The following is a 22,765-nucleotide window of genomic DNA, read 5'->3' on the forward strand; positions in this document are numbered from 1 at the left end:
ATATGACAAAATTATAATTTATCTAAAAAGATATTGCAATAAACAAGGCAGAGCATTCTATATCCACTATCTGGTTAATGTTTAAATATCATTTGCTATCGAATTCGAGAGCATATTTTTCTTTTTTATATTTTGGGTTTTAAAAACTTCAATTTTCGGTGCCATTTCTCTTAAAGATTTTTTCTCTGTTAGTGACTTTTTATTTTCATTATTTTAGTGAATAAATCTAAAAATTATTTTCGATTATTTTTTAAAATTGTTAAAAATTATAAATATTTGTAATGTCTTAATTGCTTTTAAAAGGCTACTAATGTTCAATTACGTAGTCTTATAAAAGTGAACTCAACCCAGAAGACAAAGAGAACTCCTAGATCAAGCATTGGGAGAAATTTGCCTTTGTGGGGACTTTTCAATGGAACTTAAAAGCATGTGCGTTACATATAGTGTAAACCACGAAAACCATCCACGGTTAGAGGTATTGGTTAGACTGACGGCAAATGAACTCTAACCCATAATCTGTCTTCCACAGAGGATATTTTACATTAGTACTGTGATCAGTGCGAACTGAGTGCATCTTCATATTGACCCGCCGGCTCTGGCATTCGAACCCGGTGTGGCTCTTGAGCATTTGATTGGCGGTAATGGTGGTGTTATTCGCTTATTTCTCTCTTTAAATAGATAATAATTCTTATTTATTTAATTGGCAATAAGAACAACTTAAAAAATTATCTAAACAGTAACAACTATCATTTTAATTACTTTACATCTTTAGTAATTAATTTACTAATTGAAGCGTAAAAGGTTATTTAACGTTGCATTACAACGTAGTATTATAATTAATGAATTTTTTTTCACATTTATTTACATTCACAATTAACATTTATTCAATGTACTATATTTAAGAGCAAATTAGAATCAAAATGCTGGAAACTTATCAGACGCAAACCTTATTGAATATTTTTAGCAGGATTTCATTGATTTAATCATGATTTAAGTCAGCTGGTTTTTTTAAAAATATCATTGTTTCGTATTGAATCGAATGTTATTTTAATACTTAAATATATATTAGTCATTTAATGTATATATGTATTATAATATCTGGTCTTTTACATATTTTAATTTGTAATTATGAAATTTCCAGAAAAAAAGAAACCATTCATTAAAGTAGGATTGCTTTTTTAATAAGTAAATAAAAAAAAATTAGTATGCTTGATTTTTTTTTCCATGTATTTTTCTTTATTTTTTTTATGATTCATTTATATTCAATTTCCAATTAGTTTGAACAAAAATTTTGCATCCATTATGCATTTGCTAGAAAGTAATTTATAATACAGTAATATTGCCTGAAATATGTAATTATTTTTATTACATTTTCATTGGATTTAAATTATTTTAATATTTATAAAGTTGAATTAAATAAGATGTGTTTTATAAGTAGATCAGTTTTTTCAATTTAAAATAAAATATATCACAAACCTTTTATGACGTAGTTGACAACTTTTTTAACTATTCCTCTAAAAACTTCAGCTTAGACGTATATGGAGAACTTTGTTTCTGCTTACAACAATATATCTATAAACATCATTTTTTATGACATTATTTTTTGAAAACACAAGAAAATTAAAAAATAACTTGATTGGAATACATTAGAGGAAATTTTTTTATTTTTTTGTAAAATAATGACGATTTCGATGTTTAAAATATACAAATTCACAAATATACAATATACAAAAACATAAATAGTTCATTGCTATGAAACTCTGCAAAAAAGGTATTACATATCATCGTTAAAATATCTTATAAATTTTTTAAATGGTATGTCTTTTAGATGTTAAAGAAAATTAAAAACTTACATTTAGGAATATTTAAATATAAAATTTGCTTTATTTAAAACTGCCATGTAGTATCATTTTTAGCTATTCAAAAAAATTAATAAGCTAAAGTAATGAATACAGATTTTAATATGAAATTGGAAATGAATGAAAATTTTGTATGTTGACAATTTTGAGTTTTTAGGGGTTTTAAATTTAGTTAGTTTTTAAATTTACATGTTTTTCTTTCTTAGATTATTAGCTATTGAACTTAAAAATTCTGGGATGTCTAGATTTTGGTTTAAAAACTTAACGCAAAGTGTTTTCAACCTTTTTTGAAGAGTTTCATAGCTCCTCTTTTTTCTATGTGCGATATGCCATTACCATATGGACTCCAGCTTTGATTTGCTGGAAACTGAAATACAAAGAATGAAAAACTGAAATACAAAGAATGGCTGAAACATTCTTAGAAAAAGGTTGAAAGGGTTGTTACAGTGAAACCCCCTCTTATTCTTGTAGGTGTGTTCATTCAAGAAACCTCAAGGACATCCATTTGCAGTACACTAATGTACACATACGTCAAAGTAATTGCTATCTTCAGAAATTTACAAGATTAATGAAATGCACTGATTCTAGCAGTAGACTCACAAAAAAGTACATAAACATCTTTCCTTTTTTATAACACCAATTTCCTTTTATTGCAAAAATTTTAATATAGCCACAAATGCTTGTTTTTTGGTAAAGGCACACTTCAGTGCATCTAACATGATTCAATCTGTAACATACCTTATTGAATTTGATAATCATTGATTTATAATATATATTATTCACTTTGTTAAAATGATATTTGTTTTAGACCAGGGGTTTCCAACTGGCAGCCCGGGGGCCGCATCCGGCCCGCGAAGCCTTTTTCTGTGGCCCGTGGCCTAAACTTTACTAGTTGTCATTTTTTTGCGAACAATTTTCGTAAAGAATCAATATGGGTTTAAAATGCTTTTCTCGTTAATAAAAACCTAATTTCTTCGTATCTGTGAAATTTAACATACCAATTGTGCAAAAAAATTTATTTCTCAGGTTTTACACCCAGGAAAATATTTATTCAAATGCAAAAATAATCATGTATGTAGCTCTATTTTATTTCATTTCTTTTTGTATTTTGTTAATATAATTTAGCATGTGCGTATCAGAAATTTTCTCGAAGAAATTATCCGATTTAACTTTTTGAGACCACTCATATTGGACGAAAATATTTGCACACACATTTGTAAATTTTAAATGTAAATATCTATTCTCTGGTGGTTGTAGCAGACAAATCTCAATTTTCTCATTGAATATTTTGTGTGCTACTATGTAAGTTTTAATAAAAACCTAAGTTATTGTAGCCCGAATTTTTATTATTTATTTAATATTTTTAAAAATATTATTAATAAGAATTAAATATTTCTAAAAATCTACTTCTTATTTTAATTTGTAATTCAATACTTTTGTTTTGTACAACTTATTAAAAATCTGACAATAATATTTAATGTTCTTTCAAACATGAAAAAGTCCTTCATAAAATTTTGATAAAGTTGTGGCCCCACCATTTGATTTGAATTTTTAATTGTGGCCCGCGGCCTCATGTAAGTTGGAAATATACCATTATAATATACCATTATAATTAACAGAATCGTCCTTTTAAAAACATTTTTCTGATAATGAAAGTGCATAGAGAAAGTGATTTTTTATTAAAAAATGTAGTTTCATGAATGCTATTTTTAAAAAGAATTAAAAATAAAACCGTCTTTAATGAAATAAAAAAAATATTTAAAACTGAATAAAAATAGACATAACAGAACAGAAATGTCTATTATTTATTATTATTTCTTAACAGAAATAATAATAAATAATAGATTTTAAACAAAGCGAAATTTACTTATATATTTCCTAAAAATAACTGAGAAATGTGTTACAGGCTATTTAATGTAATTTATCAGCGCAAAATAACGCGTGTTTGAATAAGTTCTTTGAAATTAAATTTTTTTTATGCCGAAATCTTAAATTAAATCTTAACCGTGTTAAAATGAAATGTATTAACAAAAAAATATTCTTTATAAAATTCAGTATTAAAATAATCCCTTAAAAGACTACCTATCTGGTAAAAGACTCCTCATTTTACCGAAATAAATGAATCATAACTGTTAAAATAGGGTGAAAACAATTTTGCAGAGAATTGTATCTCCACTAATTACTTAAAAACTGACATATGTTTTAAAAAAATCCTTGTTTAATTAAGAAAAGAAATATATTTAACAAAAAAATATCTAGTTTAAGAAACTCCTTCTTAGAAATGAAAAAAAATTTCTTGCATCAAATCCCTCCTCCTCCTACTTGCACTAATTAACGAATCTGAATCAAAATTATGAAACGGCAAGAAAACTATTCATAACGTTAGCGTCGTGTCAACTACTTCTATAAACTATTAGTTAAATAAAGAATAACACACATTCTGTAACAGAAACAACAAAAAAAATTTAAATAGTCTTTTTATCATATAAAGGAAGGGGAAAAAAAATAACATTGTGCTTAAATGTTCTTTCTCCTTTACCTCAATTAGCAAAACTAAATATCAATTAATATGAACTTAAAATATTTCCATGACACCAACCATCCGAATCAGAATTTTCGACAATAAAATAAGTTAATAGAGATAAACGTATCTCTTATAAGAAATAAAAAACCTATAAATAAATAAATAAAAGGCGAAACCTCTTATAACAATTTAAAATCTTATAAAAAGAAAGAAAAAATGCATCCGACACAAAAGTCCTCCTACCTTCCTCAATCGGCTAATATGAATATCTATACCCTCTTTCCAATTTATCATTTAAAATAAAAAAATAACATCTTTTACATTAAACATATTAAAATGCATCTTCCCCTTAGAGAAATAAAATAAATAAATAAATTAAATACATCCAGCTTCTAAGAAAAGAAATACCGTGACTCTAATTAAAAAAGAGCAATACTTCCCTTTCTCCACAATTAAAGAATAAACATCCAACACAGAAATCCACCCACCTTCCTTAATCGGCTCATATAAATATCAACACCCTTTTCAAAAAATATCATTTAAAATGAAAAAAAAAATAGCATATTTTATATTAAATCTTGCCCCAAAAAAATAAAATAAATAGAGAAATTAAACATACCCAGCTTATAAAAAAAAAGAAATACCGCTACTCTAATTAAAAGGCACCAATACTTACACCTCCAATCACGAATAACCATCCAACACATAAATCCTCCCAACTTCCCCGATTGGCTACTTTAAGCCCCACATTAGCAACTTCTTCACAAAATATAATTTAAAATAGAAAATAACACATTTTTCGCTTAAAAATTTTTTTAAAAAAAGTAAAATATTATTGAAAAATTTAAATTGTATCTTCCTGCTTTAAAAAATAATCAAAGAAGAATAAATAAGTGAAATAAAATTTAAAAAAAAAGCGTAATACAACCAGCCTATAAGTGCCCCCCCCCTTACCCTTCTCCTTACCTCAATGATCTAATCTGAATTATTACAGATAAAAAGAATATTCATTGAAACAGCGAGAAGCATTCATGTTGCCCAGAAAGCGAGAGGGGAAATATCCCTACAGATTTTCCCTATGGAGGTACCTTTTTTACCGGGACCTTTTTTTCCGGGACCTTTTTTTCCAGGGACCCTTTTTTCCGTACCTTTTTTTCCAGGTACCTTTTTTTCCGGGACCTTTTTTTCCGTACCTTTATTTCCGGGACCTTTTTTTCCGTCTACCATACATACATATATATTATGGTGCTAGTATTGTCACGCGAAGAAATTTTGAAAAAAAATTATTATGGAAAAACTGATTAAGTTTGTAATTCCGTTCATAAACCGGATATAACCAAATGGCAGGAAATCGTCAAAATTATTGTTAAAAATATACTAAATATGTAAAAAAAAATTTACTAGCATTTCATACTTTATTTAAAAGTAGTCAATAAATATGACAATGTTTACATTATGCTGTATCCAATGCTTAAATGTTTGAACAATTGTTGCTATGTGTTTTTCGTCGGATTATTTATCTTATATATGTTTCTAAATACGCACCAATGCTGAGGCAAAAAGCCTCTGGAAATTTCGGCCAATTTTGTGCAACATGTACTCAACTATCACAATCGCCAATCGCCAACAGTTCAAGTGGCAATATAAATAATTCGCTATCGGGGATTTTTTGAAAGTAATGACTTTTCTTAGTCACTCAATTCTTAACAGATATTACGCGATATTTAATTCATAGTAACAACTAAATCCCTCAAAAATTTACCGGAACATGTTAAAGGACAAAAATTCTGATATAACGTAACTTTAACAAAAATAATTACCGTAAATTCATTATTTCAATAATTAAATATTACTGTAAAATTGTGGTTCAATATTTTACGGTAATTCCTTTTCTTTTGATAAGACGAATTTTTAAAAACGTATTTTGCTGAAACCGAAGACATAAAGCTGCCGGGAAAGGGAAAAAAAATGAAAATAAAAAATTTGAACTATTTTATCTTAATTATTTGAGCCTATAGATATGTCTTTCAATTTTGAACATGATTTTCGTAATGTTGATCTATCTATTTGATCATTTGCTTTTTTTCACCCTTCACGAATAATGGGTATCCAGCTAGTTTATTTATAAAAATAATACTTTTAAATTATAGCACTAATATTTATCGTGATAAATTAAAATAAGTATACTTTTACTTTACCTGTTACTACGACAGCAATGCAAATAAAAATTTGAGTCAAAACATAACCAATGAAGCAAATCCACGTGTAAGATATCTTGTACAAAATAAAAGTATCTCTAAAAAGGAAAAAAAATATTCATAGCAAAAATTAGTAAAGATTTTAAATATAATAATATATATTAGGGTTTCTTACATCATTCAGAATATTGTAATTGTGCAATAATAAACATATATTGTGAAACATATATTTTTTGAGATCTATATAGATATTGATCCTACTTCAAAGATCGATGTTCTTTTTAACCTGCTAACTTCACTATTAATTTTCTTATATTATAATTATTCTGTTAATTTCAACAAAAGAGATGTATTTGTTAGTAATGCTCTATTCTCTACAGTTAAATATATAAATATGCTTGATAAAAATTTCGTTTCCCTGAGTAGTTTTTTTTGTTTATGGAAAATAGATTTTATAGTTTCATTTCGTGAAAAAAATATTAAAAGAATGGTAGAAAAAACTGTCAACCAAATAAATATTGTTTTTTTTTCTCCATAAAACTCAGTTTAGAAAGAAACTTTCGTAAAGAAATTGAAAACACGAGTTTTGAAGCTAAAATCAAGAAGAAATTGATAAAATTGTGGCGACTTTAATATAAGGACTAATTGAACCATATTACCATGAAAATATATTCAAGGATAAATAATTCAAATATTTATTTGCACAGTACTTTGTTCTACCTGGATGGCAACATGGTGTTACTTAGCTCCTTGAGATTGTAGCTAGTCTGTATATTATGGTTCAATGTATCGATATTAAGTGCGTAAAATAAAGAAAACGGAAAATCCTGAATAACTTTTGATCAAATAATCGAATTCTCTAGTGGTAGGACTCAATTTTAATAGTTCAATGGTCAGGCCGCAAATAGGCTAATTAATTAGTGCAGACACTATCTTAAGTTAATAAATCAGACATAACTTTGTCTAAATAAGCGTATCTTTTTTCTCGACGAATACGGATTTTTGACATTCGAAATATGAGGAAGGGGTATCCTCATTCTGGAAAATATGGCTCCAATAGTTTGGTCAGGACAGCAGTCGTAAGTATGGACAACTTAATTTTTCCGTATTTCGTCTTATCTCAAAAACGTTTTCCAAGCAATCCGAAATCGGCACAATTATAAAATACACTTCTCCAAAGAATATTCTTGAACAAAAAATATATTTTTTACTCAGATTATTAAGACTATTATTTGCTGTTAATGTTAACGTATTATTAAAAACGAGTTTTCTTTAAGGAAATTTTCTTAACAATTAAAATAAAAAACATCATAATTACTATATAAACATTTGATCGAAAAAATAAGTCAAATAAATTCCACAGAACTAAGCGATTTTTATTGATTTATACACTAGGAAGAATGGCCCTAAAAACCTTACGCGTAATCTAAACATTAAGAAAATATTTATAAACTACAGCAAAAATAAAAGACTATGTTGATGTAAATATAATTAAGTGTACTTATGTTTTAGCTGTATGTAAATAAGTATCTTAAGTTAAAATAATTAATACACGAATACTAAATCACAATAGAATTTCACAAGAAAATGAATTTTTTTAGTAAATTTCTTGCTGGGACAAAAAACTCATACGTGTCTTTTACTGATTTCTTTCAACAGTTATAAACAGCAGCAGGTTGAGCTAACATCTTCAGCAGCATGGTTATAGCTTTATGATATTAATGAAGTCCACAAACATAAGGATAACAGAACATAAGAAAAAAACGCGAGAAAGTGCAGTTGTTTCAAAGTCTGTGTACGGGGCTATACGTAAAATTGCCCTATTTTTTTAAATCGTTCACGAGTAAACTACTTCGCTTTTATTTATGATTACTGTGTCACACATTTTTATCTCAAATCCAAGTAATCATTCCTTTTGTTACGATCATTCCTGTTCACGGAACCTGAAAATCAAAACCTGTTCACGGGGCGATAAGTAAAATTTTCCGATTGTTTTAAATCATTAAAGAGTAAACTAATTTATTTCTATTGATGATTTATACTTGGATTTGAAAAAGATATCTTTTTCAAATCCAAGCAATAATTCCTTTTGTTACGATCATTCCTGTTCACGGAACCTGGAAATCAAAACCTGTTCACGGGGTGATAAGTAAAATTTTCCGATTGTTTTAAATCATTAAAGAGTAAACTAAATCGCTTTTAATGATGATTTATATTTGGATTTGAAAAAGATATCTTTTTCAAATGCACATAATCATTCATTTTGTTACTATCATTCCTGTTCACGGAACCTGAAAATCAAAACCTGTTCTCGGGGCGATAACTAAAATTTTCCGATTGTTTTAAATCATTAAAGAATAATCAAATTCGCTTTTATTGATGATTTATACTTGGATTTGAGAAAGATATCTTCTTCAAATCCAAGTAATCATTCCTTTTGTTACGATCATTCCTGTTCACGGAACCTGGAAATCAAAACCTGTTCACGGGGCGATAAGTAAAATTTTCCTATTGTTTTAAATCATTAAAGAGTAAACTAATTCGCTTTTATTGATGATTTATACTTGGATTCGAAAAAGATATCTTTTTCAAATCCAAGTAATCATTCCTTTTGTTACGATCATTCCTGTTCACGGAACCTGGAAATCAAAACCTGCTCACGGGGCGATAAGTAAAATTTTCCGATTGTTTTAAATCATTAAAGAGTAAACTAATTTATTTCTATTGATGATTTATACTTGGATTTGAAAAAGATATCTTTTTCAAATCCAAGCAATAATTCCTTTTGTTACGATCATTCCTGTTCACGGAACCTGGAAATCAAAACCTGTTCACGGGGTGATAAGTAAAATTTTCCGATTGTTTTAAATCATTAAAGAGTAAACTAAATCGCTTTTAATGATGATTTATATTTGGATTTGAAAAAGATATCTTTTTCAAATGCACATAATCATTCATTTTGTTACTATCATTCCTGTTCACGGAACCTGAAAATCAAAACCTGTTCTCGGGGCGATAACTAAAATTTTCCGATTGTTTTAAATCATTAAAGAGTAATCAAATTCGCTTTTATTGATGATTTATACTTGGATTTGAAAAAGATATCTTCTTCAAATCCAAGTAATCATTCCTTTTGTTACGATCATTCCTGTTCACGGAACCTGGAAATCAAAACCTGTTCACGGGACGATAAGTAAAATTTTCCTATTGTTTTAAATCATTAAAGAGTAAACTAATTCGCTTTTATTGATGATTTATACTTGGATTTGAAAGAGATATTTTTTTCAAATGCACATAATCATTCATTTTGTTACGATCATTATACTAATGAAATTTTATTATAAAAATATATAATAATTAAACACTTAACTATCAAAATAATCTTTTTTTTTTCAAAAATGTCAACTAAATCAAAAATAGTACTGAATGTGAAACAATCAGTGGAACTGGTGAGTGAAGCCTCCTAATTCATAAATGGTTTTTCTATTACAAATAATTTGATAATATCTTTTCGATTGCTTAATCAATTTGTAAATGTACAAATTATGAAAAATTAATTTATGTTTGAATACAAAAATTTAGTAATACTTACGTCGTAACTTTCTGATTCTGTAAAAGAGTGATAGTAGCGTTCATTCCAGTGTTTGTAGCATTTAGTAAAGGACACATGTCAGTGGTGAGAGGTAAAGATGGTTCATTATACCTTGAATGTAAGGCTCCGAAGCCCAGCCATGTCGTCAGTGAATATCCTACGACGAGGGCAACTGATACACACTAAAAATAATTTTTTATAATTATAAGTTTCTTTTCATGTATATTTATTAAAAAATTTTATAATAAATAAAGTTTCATTATGCAGGCAGAATTTTGTTGATAGAGACATTTAGAACCTAAAATCATTCTGAAAACCCATAAAATTAGCGACAAAAAGTGCACGCGAGGATTTTTTCACCGAACGTTTAATTGCGTAGCAACCATTGAGAAAATTCTAGCCTTAGTGGGGGGAAGAAGTAATGAATTTTTTCGAAGTCCACTCAGTTACTTTGCAACGAATGAAAATTAGAAAGAAATATTTATCTCTCTAAGATTCTTCTATTAATGCTGAAGCGAAAAACCGGAAAAAAATAGTGCTTGCAGTCCCTCCGTGCGGAAGAAGTTAAACTTCGTTACCTGCGACGTTAGTTGTAGAAAAATCAGTAGTCGTGGAAAGATCACTAGTTCTATTCAACGACTCTTTTTCCTGCTCCGCTCACTTCCATGCTCTGTAATAACGGTAATATTGTGCATTTTTCCCTCGTGGGACTCTTGAACCAGTGGAATTGCTTGTGGTTGCCTCATTGCCTCGCCATGGAAAATGTATTTGTATTAATAATGTATGTGAATGCGTCATAATGTAATTTCAAAAGAGAAAACCTTACAATCACTTGATATTCACAAGAGACGTACCTTGACATAGCCTTAAATCCTTCACCTTGTCCGTGGGATTGTTTTCACTCATTTTTTACAATTGTTTTCCGCTAAATTTGAAAATAAAAAATACTATCCTATTAAATTATATGTGTATCAAATCAAACTAAAAGAATCTATATTATATAAAACGCTAATACGTATGTATCAATAAAACCGATGATATTTCTTTTCTCGCGATGGCAACAGTTTTCATTTTTAATTAATAGGCTTCAGCGCGCAAGAGCACGTAACGTAGTGAGCATCATATGTCTAATCGGGTGAATTCTCACCGAATTATCAAAAAATTCTCACAAAATTATCTTCATCGAAGTCGATGCTTTACATCCGGCGTTCAGTACTATTTCATATCATTTTACAATACATGGTTTTAGCCCTCTGGTGGGAAAGACTTTAAAACAAAACTTACAACATTTACTTTTCTCTACTACTGAAATTTAGAATAGTGTGATTAAGAAAAATATGTGATCTGTTTGCAATTTCAAATTAAAATTGAAATGCACAAGCTTAGATTTTTCTACAGTGAAACGTTTTCGGAACTTCAGTGTTCAAAAAAGTATACAAAAGCTAGACGTTAAGAGCGTATCCAATGAGTAAGCAAAGCGAGCATCGGATTGCGAAGCAATCCAAAATGAACTGCGAAAGCAGTTCCGTGGGTTGGCCAACGCCAGCGAGCAGGGGACGAAGCCTCCTAGTATTTATAGAAAAACAATACTTTTATGACTTTTATTATTTTTGTGCTAGTGAGAACCAAAACAATATGGAAATGAATGAGGGAAAACTGGATCCTACCACGTGATTTCCCGGCCAATAAAAATGTAGCGTTAAACGTTTAACGCAACCTTGTTGGAAGTCGCATAAGAAGTATAACTTCAAAAAGATAAAGAGTAACTTTGAGTTTACTTTTTCTTCCCAATAAATGAATTAATTTTATTAATCTCTTAATTTCCTTTAAAATTTTTGCATACGATATTTTCAACGTCGCTAAATTTTATCAGCAGTTATTGTACTTAGATGTGTTTAATTTTATAAACACAAACAATATTAAACTTTCCTACCATAAGGAGTTAAATATTATGTCTGCTTCCCTCAGAAACCTAACTAAAGTAAATATGTGCGAAATGTTCAATATTTTTCCAGCTTTCTTCAGTCCATATGCTCAAAACAAATAAATATACAGAAACAGCGTATTAACTTTGAATTATGACTTAGCTCACAAAACCAAACATTTTAGGCAAAAGTGTGATGTGAGATTCAATGCGTGATTCAAACCGATGTGTTGAACGACAAAAAAGTTTCATAAAAATAAAAAATTCATACAAACTTGCCAACAGTTTCTTTAACTGCTATATTTATTCCAAAATTTGTACATTTCAAAAGAGCTCGATATTTTAATTTCTTCATTGACATTTCTGTAAAGTGAAGAGAAGAAATAATAATTTTTCACTCTTGATTTTTGGTACTGTTTAAGTTTACAAATATTCCAGAAATTTGATCATTTCAATTTGATTTATGAAACAAATAAATATTTACAAAAACAAAGTATTTTAAGTAAAACTTAAATGAACCATTAATTAGTTAAGCAAATTTTTAAAATCACTACGTGTTTATAGTTTTTTTTTAAAAAATATTTCGTTGCCGCAAGCATTGCTCTTGACTTCCATATCTATACATATGTATGGTAATTTAATTTTAAAAATGTACTATAAAATTATTGAAACAACATTTTTTTTCACATTTGACTATTTAAAATATAATTTTTCAATCCAAATAAAGAAACACTTTACAGATAGAGACGTTTATCAATAATGTTTAATATTCTCTCACACTCAGGTACGCACTTTTTGAAATAATTGCACATCTTCTTAAAAACTTTGGTTATGTAATTATGTAAGTAGTCACTGACTACTTGAACGAGATGGAATATGAACCATAGTTGATAAAAGTCTCTTTCTTTTACAAATGAGAGGAAGAAAAATTAGTAAAAATTGAAAAAATATGACAATCAAGGCTAACATCATCAGCCCTGAATTGTCATAAAAATGCAAAAATGCATAAGTTTTGCATTTTCATGACAATTCAGGGCTGATGATGTCAGCCTTAATTGTCATATTTTTTTTACTTTTTACTATTTTTTCTTCCTCTCATTTATTTTATTCCTCTCGGTTTCTTTGCTGCCTAGCGCATTTTTTCCATTTGGATGTTATTTTTATTTTTATTAGTATTTTATTTTTATTAGTATTTTGAATTATTTTCTTAATCTCTTTCTTTTACCTTATCATCTACTTTTCTTGTTAAAACTCCTGTCAGAAATACAGCTAAAACGAGACCTTCCAACGAAGATACAAAAACATTCATAAGCTGAACAAGACTTCTTACTTCTAAAAAACAAAACTCAAACCGATGCTTGCTCCACCATACACAACAGCTGTAAAATGTTAATTTAAAACATTTATTTCAGTAACTGCTTTTTGTCACATTATCGTATTAAAATACATCATCGTGAACAAAAAGCTGTAAAATCAAAACTATTAATTTAAAATGAAATGATACTAATGGGGGTAGTGTTAGTTCTAACTTAAGAAACCATTGATAAATCTTCTAATGGAATATATTTGAAACTAAATCTTCGTTAACTCTTACTATTCATCCTTATATTACTTACTATTTTTCATCTTTCAGAAATTTCATGAAGTTATTCCTTTTTAAAAGTTAAAAATATTCACTATTATGTACGCACATGTTAAGTTTCGGAACACTCTTTTAGAATAGAAAATTCCAGTAGACCAAACTTTCTATACTTTTAGATCAAAATACAGACATGAGGCTTTCTAATTGTACATCAATCCAAATTTAGGCTTAGGAAGTTGTATCTATTGTTATGTTCCATATAATCTATATATGTTATATACATCGTATAACTGCAAATATTAATAGGTGTAATTTTTTTTTCAAGATTTTATATCAAAATATCATGAGGGTGAATGACGGCAAGAACTGCTATAAAGCTCCATTTTAAGCTTCAAAACTACTTATCTTAGATACAATATCCAAGTTTGTCTGATTTTTAATGTACTTTATGGATTCAAAACAATGATAGGAATAAACAGTGTTAATGAGTTTAAAAAATTTCAGCATTTTATCTAAAATTATTTAAAAAATTCCTTGATGAATAGAGTGGCATGTAAATCTCAAAACAATCTTTAAAATAATATATATTAAGTTCCTACAAAAATTAAAAAATAATATTTTACTCTTAGAAGCATATTTTGTTTACTGCTTCCTACTTAATTTTAATAAATTAACTTAAATTCAGGAAAAATTCGGTCAGTGTCGAAAAATGATATTCTAGCAACTTATAAGTTTATATAGAATTAACAGATGATATTTGGAATACGTAAATAAAATTGTGTCTTTAAATTAGAAAAATCGGAAAATAACAAATTTCTATGTTTAATCTCCTGATGATTCCTCTTTCAATTTCTGAAGAATTACGCCAATAATAGTTAGAAATCGCTTATAACAAAACTGAGGTATTATACAAAGTTGTGATTTTTTATCTAATTATTTTAAAAGGATTTCCTCAGCCTAATTAAAAGTTAAAAGAAGGAAAAGAAAAACCATGTTAATCAAATTGATGCTTGAGAACATGCATCAGAAAATATAGACTAAAATCTCGAACTTACACAATATTTTTACCAACCACACAACTTTCCTGTCAGATATAACTCCTCGCTTTCATTCATACAGTGGTTTGATGAAATCCAGAACTGTCACAGTGGAAGCTGAATTAAGGCACGAAGATATAGTACTCAAAGAAGCACTAAAAATGCCAGCAATACAAATCCCTGTCATTCCAGGTATTGAACTGAATTTGTTAACAATAAAAGCAGGAATAATCTAAAATTTAAAATACATAATATTTTAAATTACGTACTTTTGGTAAGTAATAAAAACATTTTCAGTTTAAAAGACAAAATACCTCCGAAGGAAAAAAAGCATCTGTAAAATTAAGGACTATGTGCAGTAGATGCCAACTCTTTCAGTTTTCCGGGGAGAATTTATTAAAGTGGTAACGAATTTCATGTTATTCCATTAAACTTTTTAAATAATACTAATGATTATAATTATGTTTTACCACCACTACATATAAATAATTACAGCAAATTTATAAAAACATAATAGTCTTTACGATAGAAAATTTCAACATGATCAAAATATAAATATATTTTTCTGTAAGATTGCTTTTTGGTTATTGTTTTATTACCATTTGGAAAAGTTATTCTCGGAAAGAGGGAAAGTTGGCAGGCATGCATATGTCTGATTAAATAGACGTATTTTTGAATTTTTAAACTTATAATGAATAGATTTACTTAAAAGTTACAATATGCATAATAAAAAAGGATTTAAATTAATTAAATGAGAACTTTTAAACGTTATTTATAATTTATAATTTTATACTGTTTTTAAAGGACTAATAAATGCAAATGCCTACTTAAAACCAATTCTTTCTTGACGAACAAGTACAAATAAAAAAAATTTTACTTTCCCTCAAAACATATCAATCAAACGCATCTTTTCATTAAAAAAATGAAACAAAGGATCAAATCATTAAATTGCATGATATTTTAATAATATAATATTTAGGAACAATAATGTAAGAAAGAAAAATGTTTATGTAGCTGCAACACATGTGTACTAAAGTTCTAAGTTTAAATCCTTTAACTCTGTTTAATTGATTAGTTTTTTTATTTAGTTTATAATTCGATTATTTGTTTTAAATATATAACTTCTACTAGTTCAATGGAACTCAAAAAGATATTTCCTGGTGTGCATGAGCAATTTAAGCGACATAGAGGATTTTCTGTAATATTATTTCATAATATTATTTCTTTATTCAACGTATCTCTCCGAACTGATTAGTCGTTGGATCATATTAGAATTATTTATTGATCAATTATATATGAAAAGACTTACTGGAACAATTAAATCTTTAAAAGGAAGATTACATCTTAAAATGGGAATAATACTACGGTACATAGGTTGAGAAAGCCACGATGATTAAAGTTTATCTTCAAAAGGTTCTGATCTTGGATTATCTTCTTATGTTTCTTCGGTTGCAGATAAAATAAAAACAAATCTATATATTTGAAATAAATCGGGAAATTAGAAACTAAATTACTTTGAGGGAAAATAAAATAAACTAAATCTGAGTTAAAGGAGTTAAACTTAGATTCTTACACATGTGCGATGAAAGTCCGGATAAGTTTTTCCACACTAAGCGAATTCTAGAAGGATAACTCACTTAAAATATCAAATACAAATGTTACTTTTCATATGGAGCTAAGTCCTGACAACGGAAAAGTAAATGAATAAAACATGAGATTATAAAAAAGAAGGTGGCATTTGTTGAGAAAACTAGAAAGATTAAAGTAAAATAAATGTTTGTTTGAAATTCTAGAGAAAAGTGGCGAACTAAAAAACAACTTGGCGCTAGACAATCAGTAATAAAATGAAGATCGTTAGCTAAATTATGGAATGAGGTAACGCTGTTGGCCAGTAATAAGGAGTCTTATGAAAACCGTAAAGGACCTCTTTTACTATAAACTAGAATGATGAGAAGTAAGTAATTTGTAGAAAAAACTTCCGGGTCTCCAAAACTGACCGGCGTTTTAGGAATGAAAGAAATGGAAAAGTAGAGAGGGCTTCGTTTTGCTTAGAAAAGCGTCGTCAAATCATCGAAAAGTTTTGGAATTTATAGTCACGGTGAGATAAATTTACTACGCGTGATGTTTCACTCTTAATTGTTGGGGAAAGAGGCGTATGTTCCTGAAAGACTTGAAGCGATTTAGTGATAAACCCCATTTCCAAATTGTTTAGAAGAATATTTTTATGTTCATTTTTAGTATAAACAGCAGCAATTTTCCCATGCAAAGAAAAAAAAACAATTCTCTTATCCTTTACATTTTTATCTAGAGAAAATGTAAGAAAATTTTTAAATACTCATCTAAAAACAATACTAAAGAACAGTTTAATGTAAAAGTGTCATTGTTGAAAAAAATATGTCTTTTAACTATATTTTACTAAATTATGCAGTAAATACAGTTGAGTTTCATTTTCACACATAGCTGAATACACATATTTGAATGTATATTTCAAATAGGGAGTTGAAAAAAATTTTATTAGTATACACATAGTTAAATTTTACTTTTTATAAATGTTACCTACTTGATCATATCTTTTAATTCCTGTTTGTTCTTTATTTAAAACTGGATCACAGTGATAATAAACAGAATATAATATCAATCCAAGCGTATGACATGAAACTAATGACAATGATGCAGGAATTATACTCATTTGAAATGTCCTGAAAAAAGTTTTCTACTTTTTACTCTTTTCAAAATATAAGTAATTGCTAACACTTATATTTTGGAGAAATTTAAGCACTTATTATATGACAAATATTGAATAGTGAAAATTAAAGCCGTCCGAAATTAAATTCTGTTAGATTAATTACTGCAACTGGAATTCATTTCAAAGTACTATATCTTCAATTCTCTGGTAAGAAATATTGGATTTTTGATTTATTATTCTAAAATTAGCATTTTGCCATCTATGACGTAATTATTTTGTTCAGCTGGATTATGCTGTCACAAAAATATGTCATAGTTGTCACAAATTGCAATCACTGATGATGAAATTGAAAAGACATTGAACTTTTAGAAAAGTCTTTAAAAGATCTGATCTAGGATAAGAATAATGAATCTCGATTAAACTGAAGAATAAAACATAATTACTTAAATAACTTAATAGACATGAAATAGTAAGAGACGGAATTCAATAATATATATTTAATGAATCATATAACTTTCATTTATCATACTTTGAGAAATTTTGTCCCTTATTTATATTTGAAGCATAGTTTCCATTTATTTAAATAAGATATACAATATAATAAGTATGTGTATTAAAATCTTAAAATACATGAAATTTGACCAAAATTTTGTGACTTGAAATGAAACAAGTTCTTTCTAGAAAAAAAGCATATTTATTAATGAAAAGTATTTAGAAAAATGTATTTAGTGTAATAAATATTTAGCCTTTAGTTGTATAGATGGTGTTCTGTAATAACAGCACATAATAAGTAGTTATAAAATCTTTATCGAAAATGTTTCAAAATGAGTTGAAGTTTCTCAAAAGTATTTTTTTTTCGGTTCCTTATAAAATATTTTAATGGTTGTCTAAAAAACAACATTTAATACGAATCAAAAGTTTACAGATAAAAGAATGACTTATCTCTATTTTCACTAATTACGCTTCTAAAAATTAGTATATGCTTATTATTATCTATAATTTTGAGAAAAAAAACTTTTATATTTGGTGATTAATTTAAATTATTTGTAAAATCACAAATTAGACATTAAAAAGTTAAACCTCCTTGTCATAATACGTTGAAAATCGAAATAATTTTGGAAATTTTTTGAGCATACACCTACATTATGAAATCAAGACATTTCATATCCTTTTTTGAAACAAGAATTTTCGAAATCCTATGATGAAACAGAATTATAATTAAATTGTAGAAGAAAACATACAATTGTAGTCTCGTTTAAATCAAAGCATTTTTAATTGAGAAATGGAATAAATGAATGCTTCAATACCACTACTTTCATGATATAAATCATTTTGTTAGATCAAAAAAGAAATTATACAATTTAATGATGTTCTCAAAAACAATAGAAAACAAGAAAAACCAACCAACTGAAAAAATTATTTGTTTAGGAAAAGAGTAATAAAGCATCAGAGTTAAATAATTTTATACTTATTGAAGAAGGGATTATAGTTAAGACCATTCAATTGAAAAGTAATGTCACATTGTTTGAAACTTTGATCCTTTTTAAGATATTTTTTCTTGATTTTTGACAATTATGCGAATAAAGAAATGATGCGAAGATGCTTAAATTATAAAAGTGATATTGTTAAAACAAATTATGACAGAAGTGTCTGAGTTGTCAACATCGTTAAATGACATGATTTACAAATCTCGTTAGAAAAGCCCTTTTTGCTTCATTTGCTCATTGAATTATGAACAAATGTAACGCAACAAGTTTTAGTTTTGGAATAAATTTACGTAAAAGAATCAGAAGGAAGTATAAGTTGCTTCGAAGATATCAAAATTTTTGTCAGTACATTTTTTTTATTTATCAATTGCCAAAACAAGATCAGAGAAAGCGCACTCTATTCAAACGTCTCACATTTGAGAAGAGCTGAATCCTGGCTCATTTGATTTTGCTAAATAATGATCCAATTTGCAAATCTTTATTGTCACTATTTAAGCAGCTATTAAATATACCTATAAAATGAATTAAATTCATGTTTTCATCTTAGTAAGTCGAATTTAACCTTACCTTACAAGAAATTTTATATCTTTTCTGGCACAGAAACTTTCGATTAAAATTTTAGACAGGGAGTATATAAGCAACTGCGACTGTTGATTGCGAATTCAAAGTAACGAGATATATTTGAACTGGATAATGTTTAATGAAAAGTGGTTGCCAAAAATGGTCGATTACTAAAAGGAACTAGTTTTAAATATTTAGTGGTTTGAAATAGACTGACGGAAAAAAAATCCCAAGAAGGAGTTGTGCAAAATAAACTAAATTTGGTAGACTTGTTTATACAACTAAAAAATTATATCTATTCAAACTTCGTGCTTGGCAATACATTTGGAACTTACATATTTGTGTTCTATGGTTTGTAAGTGTTATTTTTAGTTAAATTTTGACATAGTGAATTGCAGCTAGTCAAGAATGTTTTTAAGAAGACGAAGAACCCATTGTCAACAGCTCACTGACTTTGAACGTGGTCGTGTAATAGGACTGAGAGAAGGAGGAAGAAAAGATAGAACATTCTTTCCTCGATATTGCAGAAAGACTATGGAGAAACGTATCCACTGTGAATGGTTGCTGGCAGCAGTGGTCAAGCGGAAGTACTGCCTCAAAAAGTCCGGATTCTGGGAGACCACATGGGACTACTCAGAGGGAAGACCACCGTGTACGGCGTATGGCCATGTCGCACCGTACTGCGCCTGAATCAGAAACTCGAATTGCAATTGGCCCTGCAGTGATACAAAGAACTGATACAAATCGGCTATTTCAAGTACAGCTCCAAACAAGATGTCTGTAAATTTCATTCCACTCACTCTAAACAACTGCCGTTTACGACGTGAGTGGTGTCGAGTTAGAACTCACTGGAAAACAGTGTGGAGATCTATTTTGTTTTCTGATAAAAGATGTTCTGAAAATAGCTGAATATTGGTTAGAAGAAGGCTAGGTAAACGCCTGTTGCCGACATGTCTCCGGTATAGACACACTGAACACTGGAGTTAAGGTCTGAGGAGCAATTTCCTATGCCAGCAGGAGCACTCTCGTGGATATTCCACTGTATTTGAATGGATATTTGAAAGCCAACCTGGTGATTCAACCTGTTTTGTTGCCATTCACGAGCAGCATTCAAGGTGGTATTTTCCAACAGGATAACACTCGCCCTAATACTGCTGTTGTAACCTAACATGCTCTACAAAATGTCGACATGTTGCCATGGCCTGCTAGATCTTTCCCCTAAAGAGCACGTACGGGACGACAACTTCAGCGTAATTCATCAGCATTAACTATCCCAAATTGACTGACCAAGTGCAACAAGCATGGAACTCCATAGCACAAAGTGACACTCGGCATCTCTATAACCCAATGCATGTCCGTTTGTATGCTTACTATAAAAATTCTGGTGGTTAAACCGTTAATAATACACCAGTATTTCATATTCGCAATGGATTTTCTCTTAATTTCATTAACCTGTGATCTTGAAATTTAATCAATTAAATACGTTATTCAGACAAATGCATTGTCGAAATTTTATTACTCTACAATAATTTCTTCATAGTGATGGGATTTTTTACATCGGAGAATTTACCAGACTGAAAGACTAAAAATGATTTCTGATTGCAACATATTTCATTACGTTTCATTTCACATATTATTTTTACTTGCATATATATTTACTTGCATAACATATTATTTTTTACTTGCAACTTGTAATTATTCGTGCTTTACCTTTCTCCTACTTATTTCATTTTCAGTATCATTAATCAAATGTAACTTACTATAATTGTATATTTGAAAGCTCAATCTTTTATTACAAATAAAAACAAAAAGTAAATGCAACCAAGAAATGTAAGCTATTTAATCCAATCAATTTACTAAAAATATGTTTTAGAAAAACTTACGACTTAGCTCTTTTAAGGCTACTTAGACTAAGGACCCGTTGAACTTCGACTTGATTTGTCCCATAAAATCCAAATCCGAACAATATTCCACGTGATATACAGGCCCAAAAGGTATATCGTTTGGTGAAATCCAGGGAAAAGCTACAATATACATAGAGGCACTTTGAGTTTTTGACATTTTCCAAAATTTCTCAAAAAGTACTTAAAATACTATTTTATAAATTTACAGATGTTTAGTTCAAGCAACTTTTCATGCTTAACAATAAGATTTAAAATTTCAGAGGTATTGAAGATGGACAATAAATTACGGCAGAAAACTAGTATTTTTGAACACCCTATTTTGAACACCCTATGCTTGTAACTTGTATCAATTACTTTAATTGTTATTTTTAGTAACCCTGTAAAATTTTGCAAAACTAGAGTATATATTTATGAAATTATGTACATTTTTATAAAAGAAACAACTTTATAAATATTCAATATAGTCAAAAAAAATTTAAGCAATTTTAAATGAATTCCAAAATTTTTTATTTAAAACTTTTAAAACAAATGTTAAAATCACAGAAAGATATAAGTTTTTAAAGTTATTATTTTATGCTGCGCATGCGCGGAAATTTTTTAAAAATTTTTTTCCTTATTTTGTAAAGAATTTTTTTTAGAAAAAATTTTAAAACAATTCGGTATTTTACCGAAATTTTATATTATATCAAAAGACAAAGTTAATAACAAATTAAAATACCTTACAATAATCGTTCTAAAACAAAATATGATAATATATGGAAAGAAAACACACTTTTTATTTTGGATGATCCCCCACAAAACCGGTCTAACTTTTAATGAATCTTGTTTAATAGTACAAAATAAAAGTTCAGGACAACCCCTGATCGTTTTTAGCTTTCTTTTAAAAAGTAGCAAAACTCCTTAAAAGTTGTTTGAAACATTTTTAACTTTTTAAGATATTTAAATCAAACCTTTTTCATTAGTTGCCAAATACCTCTCTCTACAAAATTCACTACAAGAAAATGCATGCCAAGAAAATGCATATCCATGCATGCGCAGTATATAAAAACCTACCTTAAAAACTTCTAGCTGGAGCTTTTTGCTTGAAAATGTTTTTTAAAAAATTCCAAATAAATAATTTTGTAATTAGATTTAAATATTTACTCTAGGTCTAAGAAATTTTATGCGGTTCTTAAAAATAACAACTAAAGTAATCGATACAAGATGCAAGTTTATTGCATGATTTTCTAGCATAGCATCAAAAATACTTGCTTTCTTTCGTAATTTTTTGTCGGTCTCGCAAACTTCAAAAAGACTTAAATTTCATAACTAAATATGAAAAATCACATGAACTAAACATCTCTAAAGTTACAAAATAATTTTTTAATATTATTCTTGAGATATTATCAGAATAGCCTTAAGAACTTAGATC

General features: G+C 28.2%; 1 protein-coding gene across 1 annotated transcript in view; it reads right to left on the reverse strand.

Annotated features, from left to right (window-relative positions):
• Positions 1–2,136: 2,136 nt before the first annotated feature.
• LOC147807143 (putative sodium-dependent multivitamin transporter) overlaps positions 2,137–22,765 on the reverse strand; it is a 28,893-nt gene continuing 8,264 nt past the window's right edge. Inside the window, exons 4-8 of the mRNA XM_087168790.1 lie at positions 14,797–14,948; positions 13,323–13,476; positions 10,174–10,355; positions 6,577–6,679; positions 2,137–2,226 (exon numbers count right to left, since the gene is read on the reverse strand). Coding sequence (XP_087024916.1) covers positions 2,137–2,226; positions 6,577–6,679; positions 10,174–10,355; positions 13,323–13,476; positions 14,797–14,948 — 681 coding nt within the window. The remainder of the gene's footprint in view (positions 2,227–6,576; positions 6,680–10,173; positions 10,356–13,322; positions 13,477–14,796; positions 14,949–22,765) is intronic.

This window comes from Parasteatoda tepidariorum, chromosome 7 (assembly GCF_982258835.1).
Source record: "Parasteatoda tepidariorum strain Cologne lab strain chromosome 7, Ptep-v5.0, whole genome shotgun sequence".
In the NCBI taxonomy this organism is placed as follows: domain Eukaryota; kingdom Metazoa; phylum Arthropoda; class Arachnida; order Araneae; family Theridiidae; genus Parasteatoda; species Parasteatoda tepidariorum.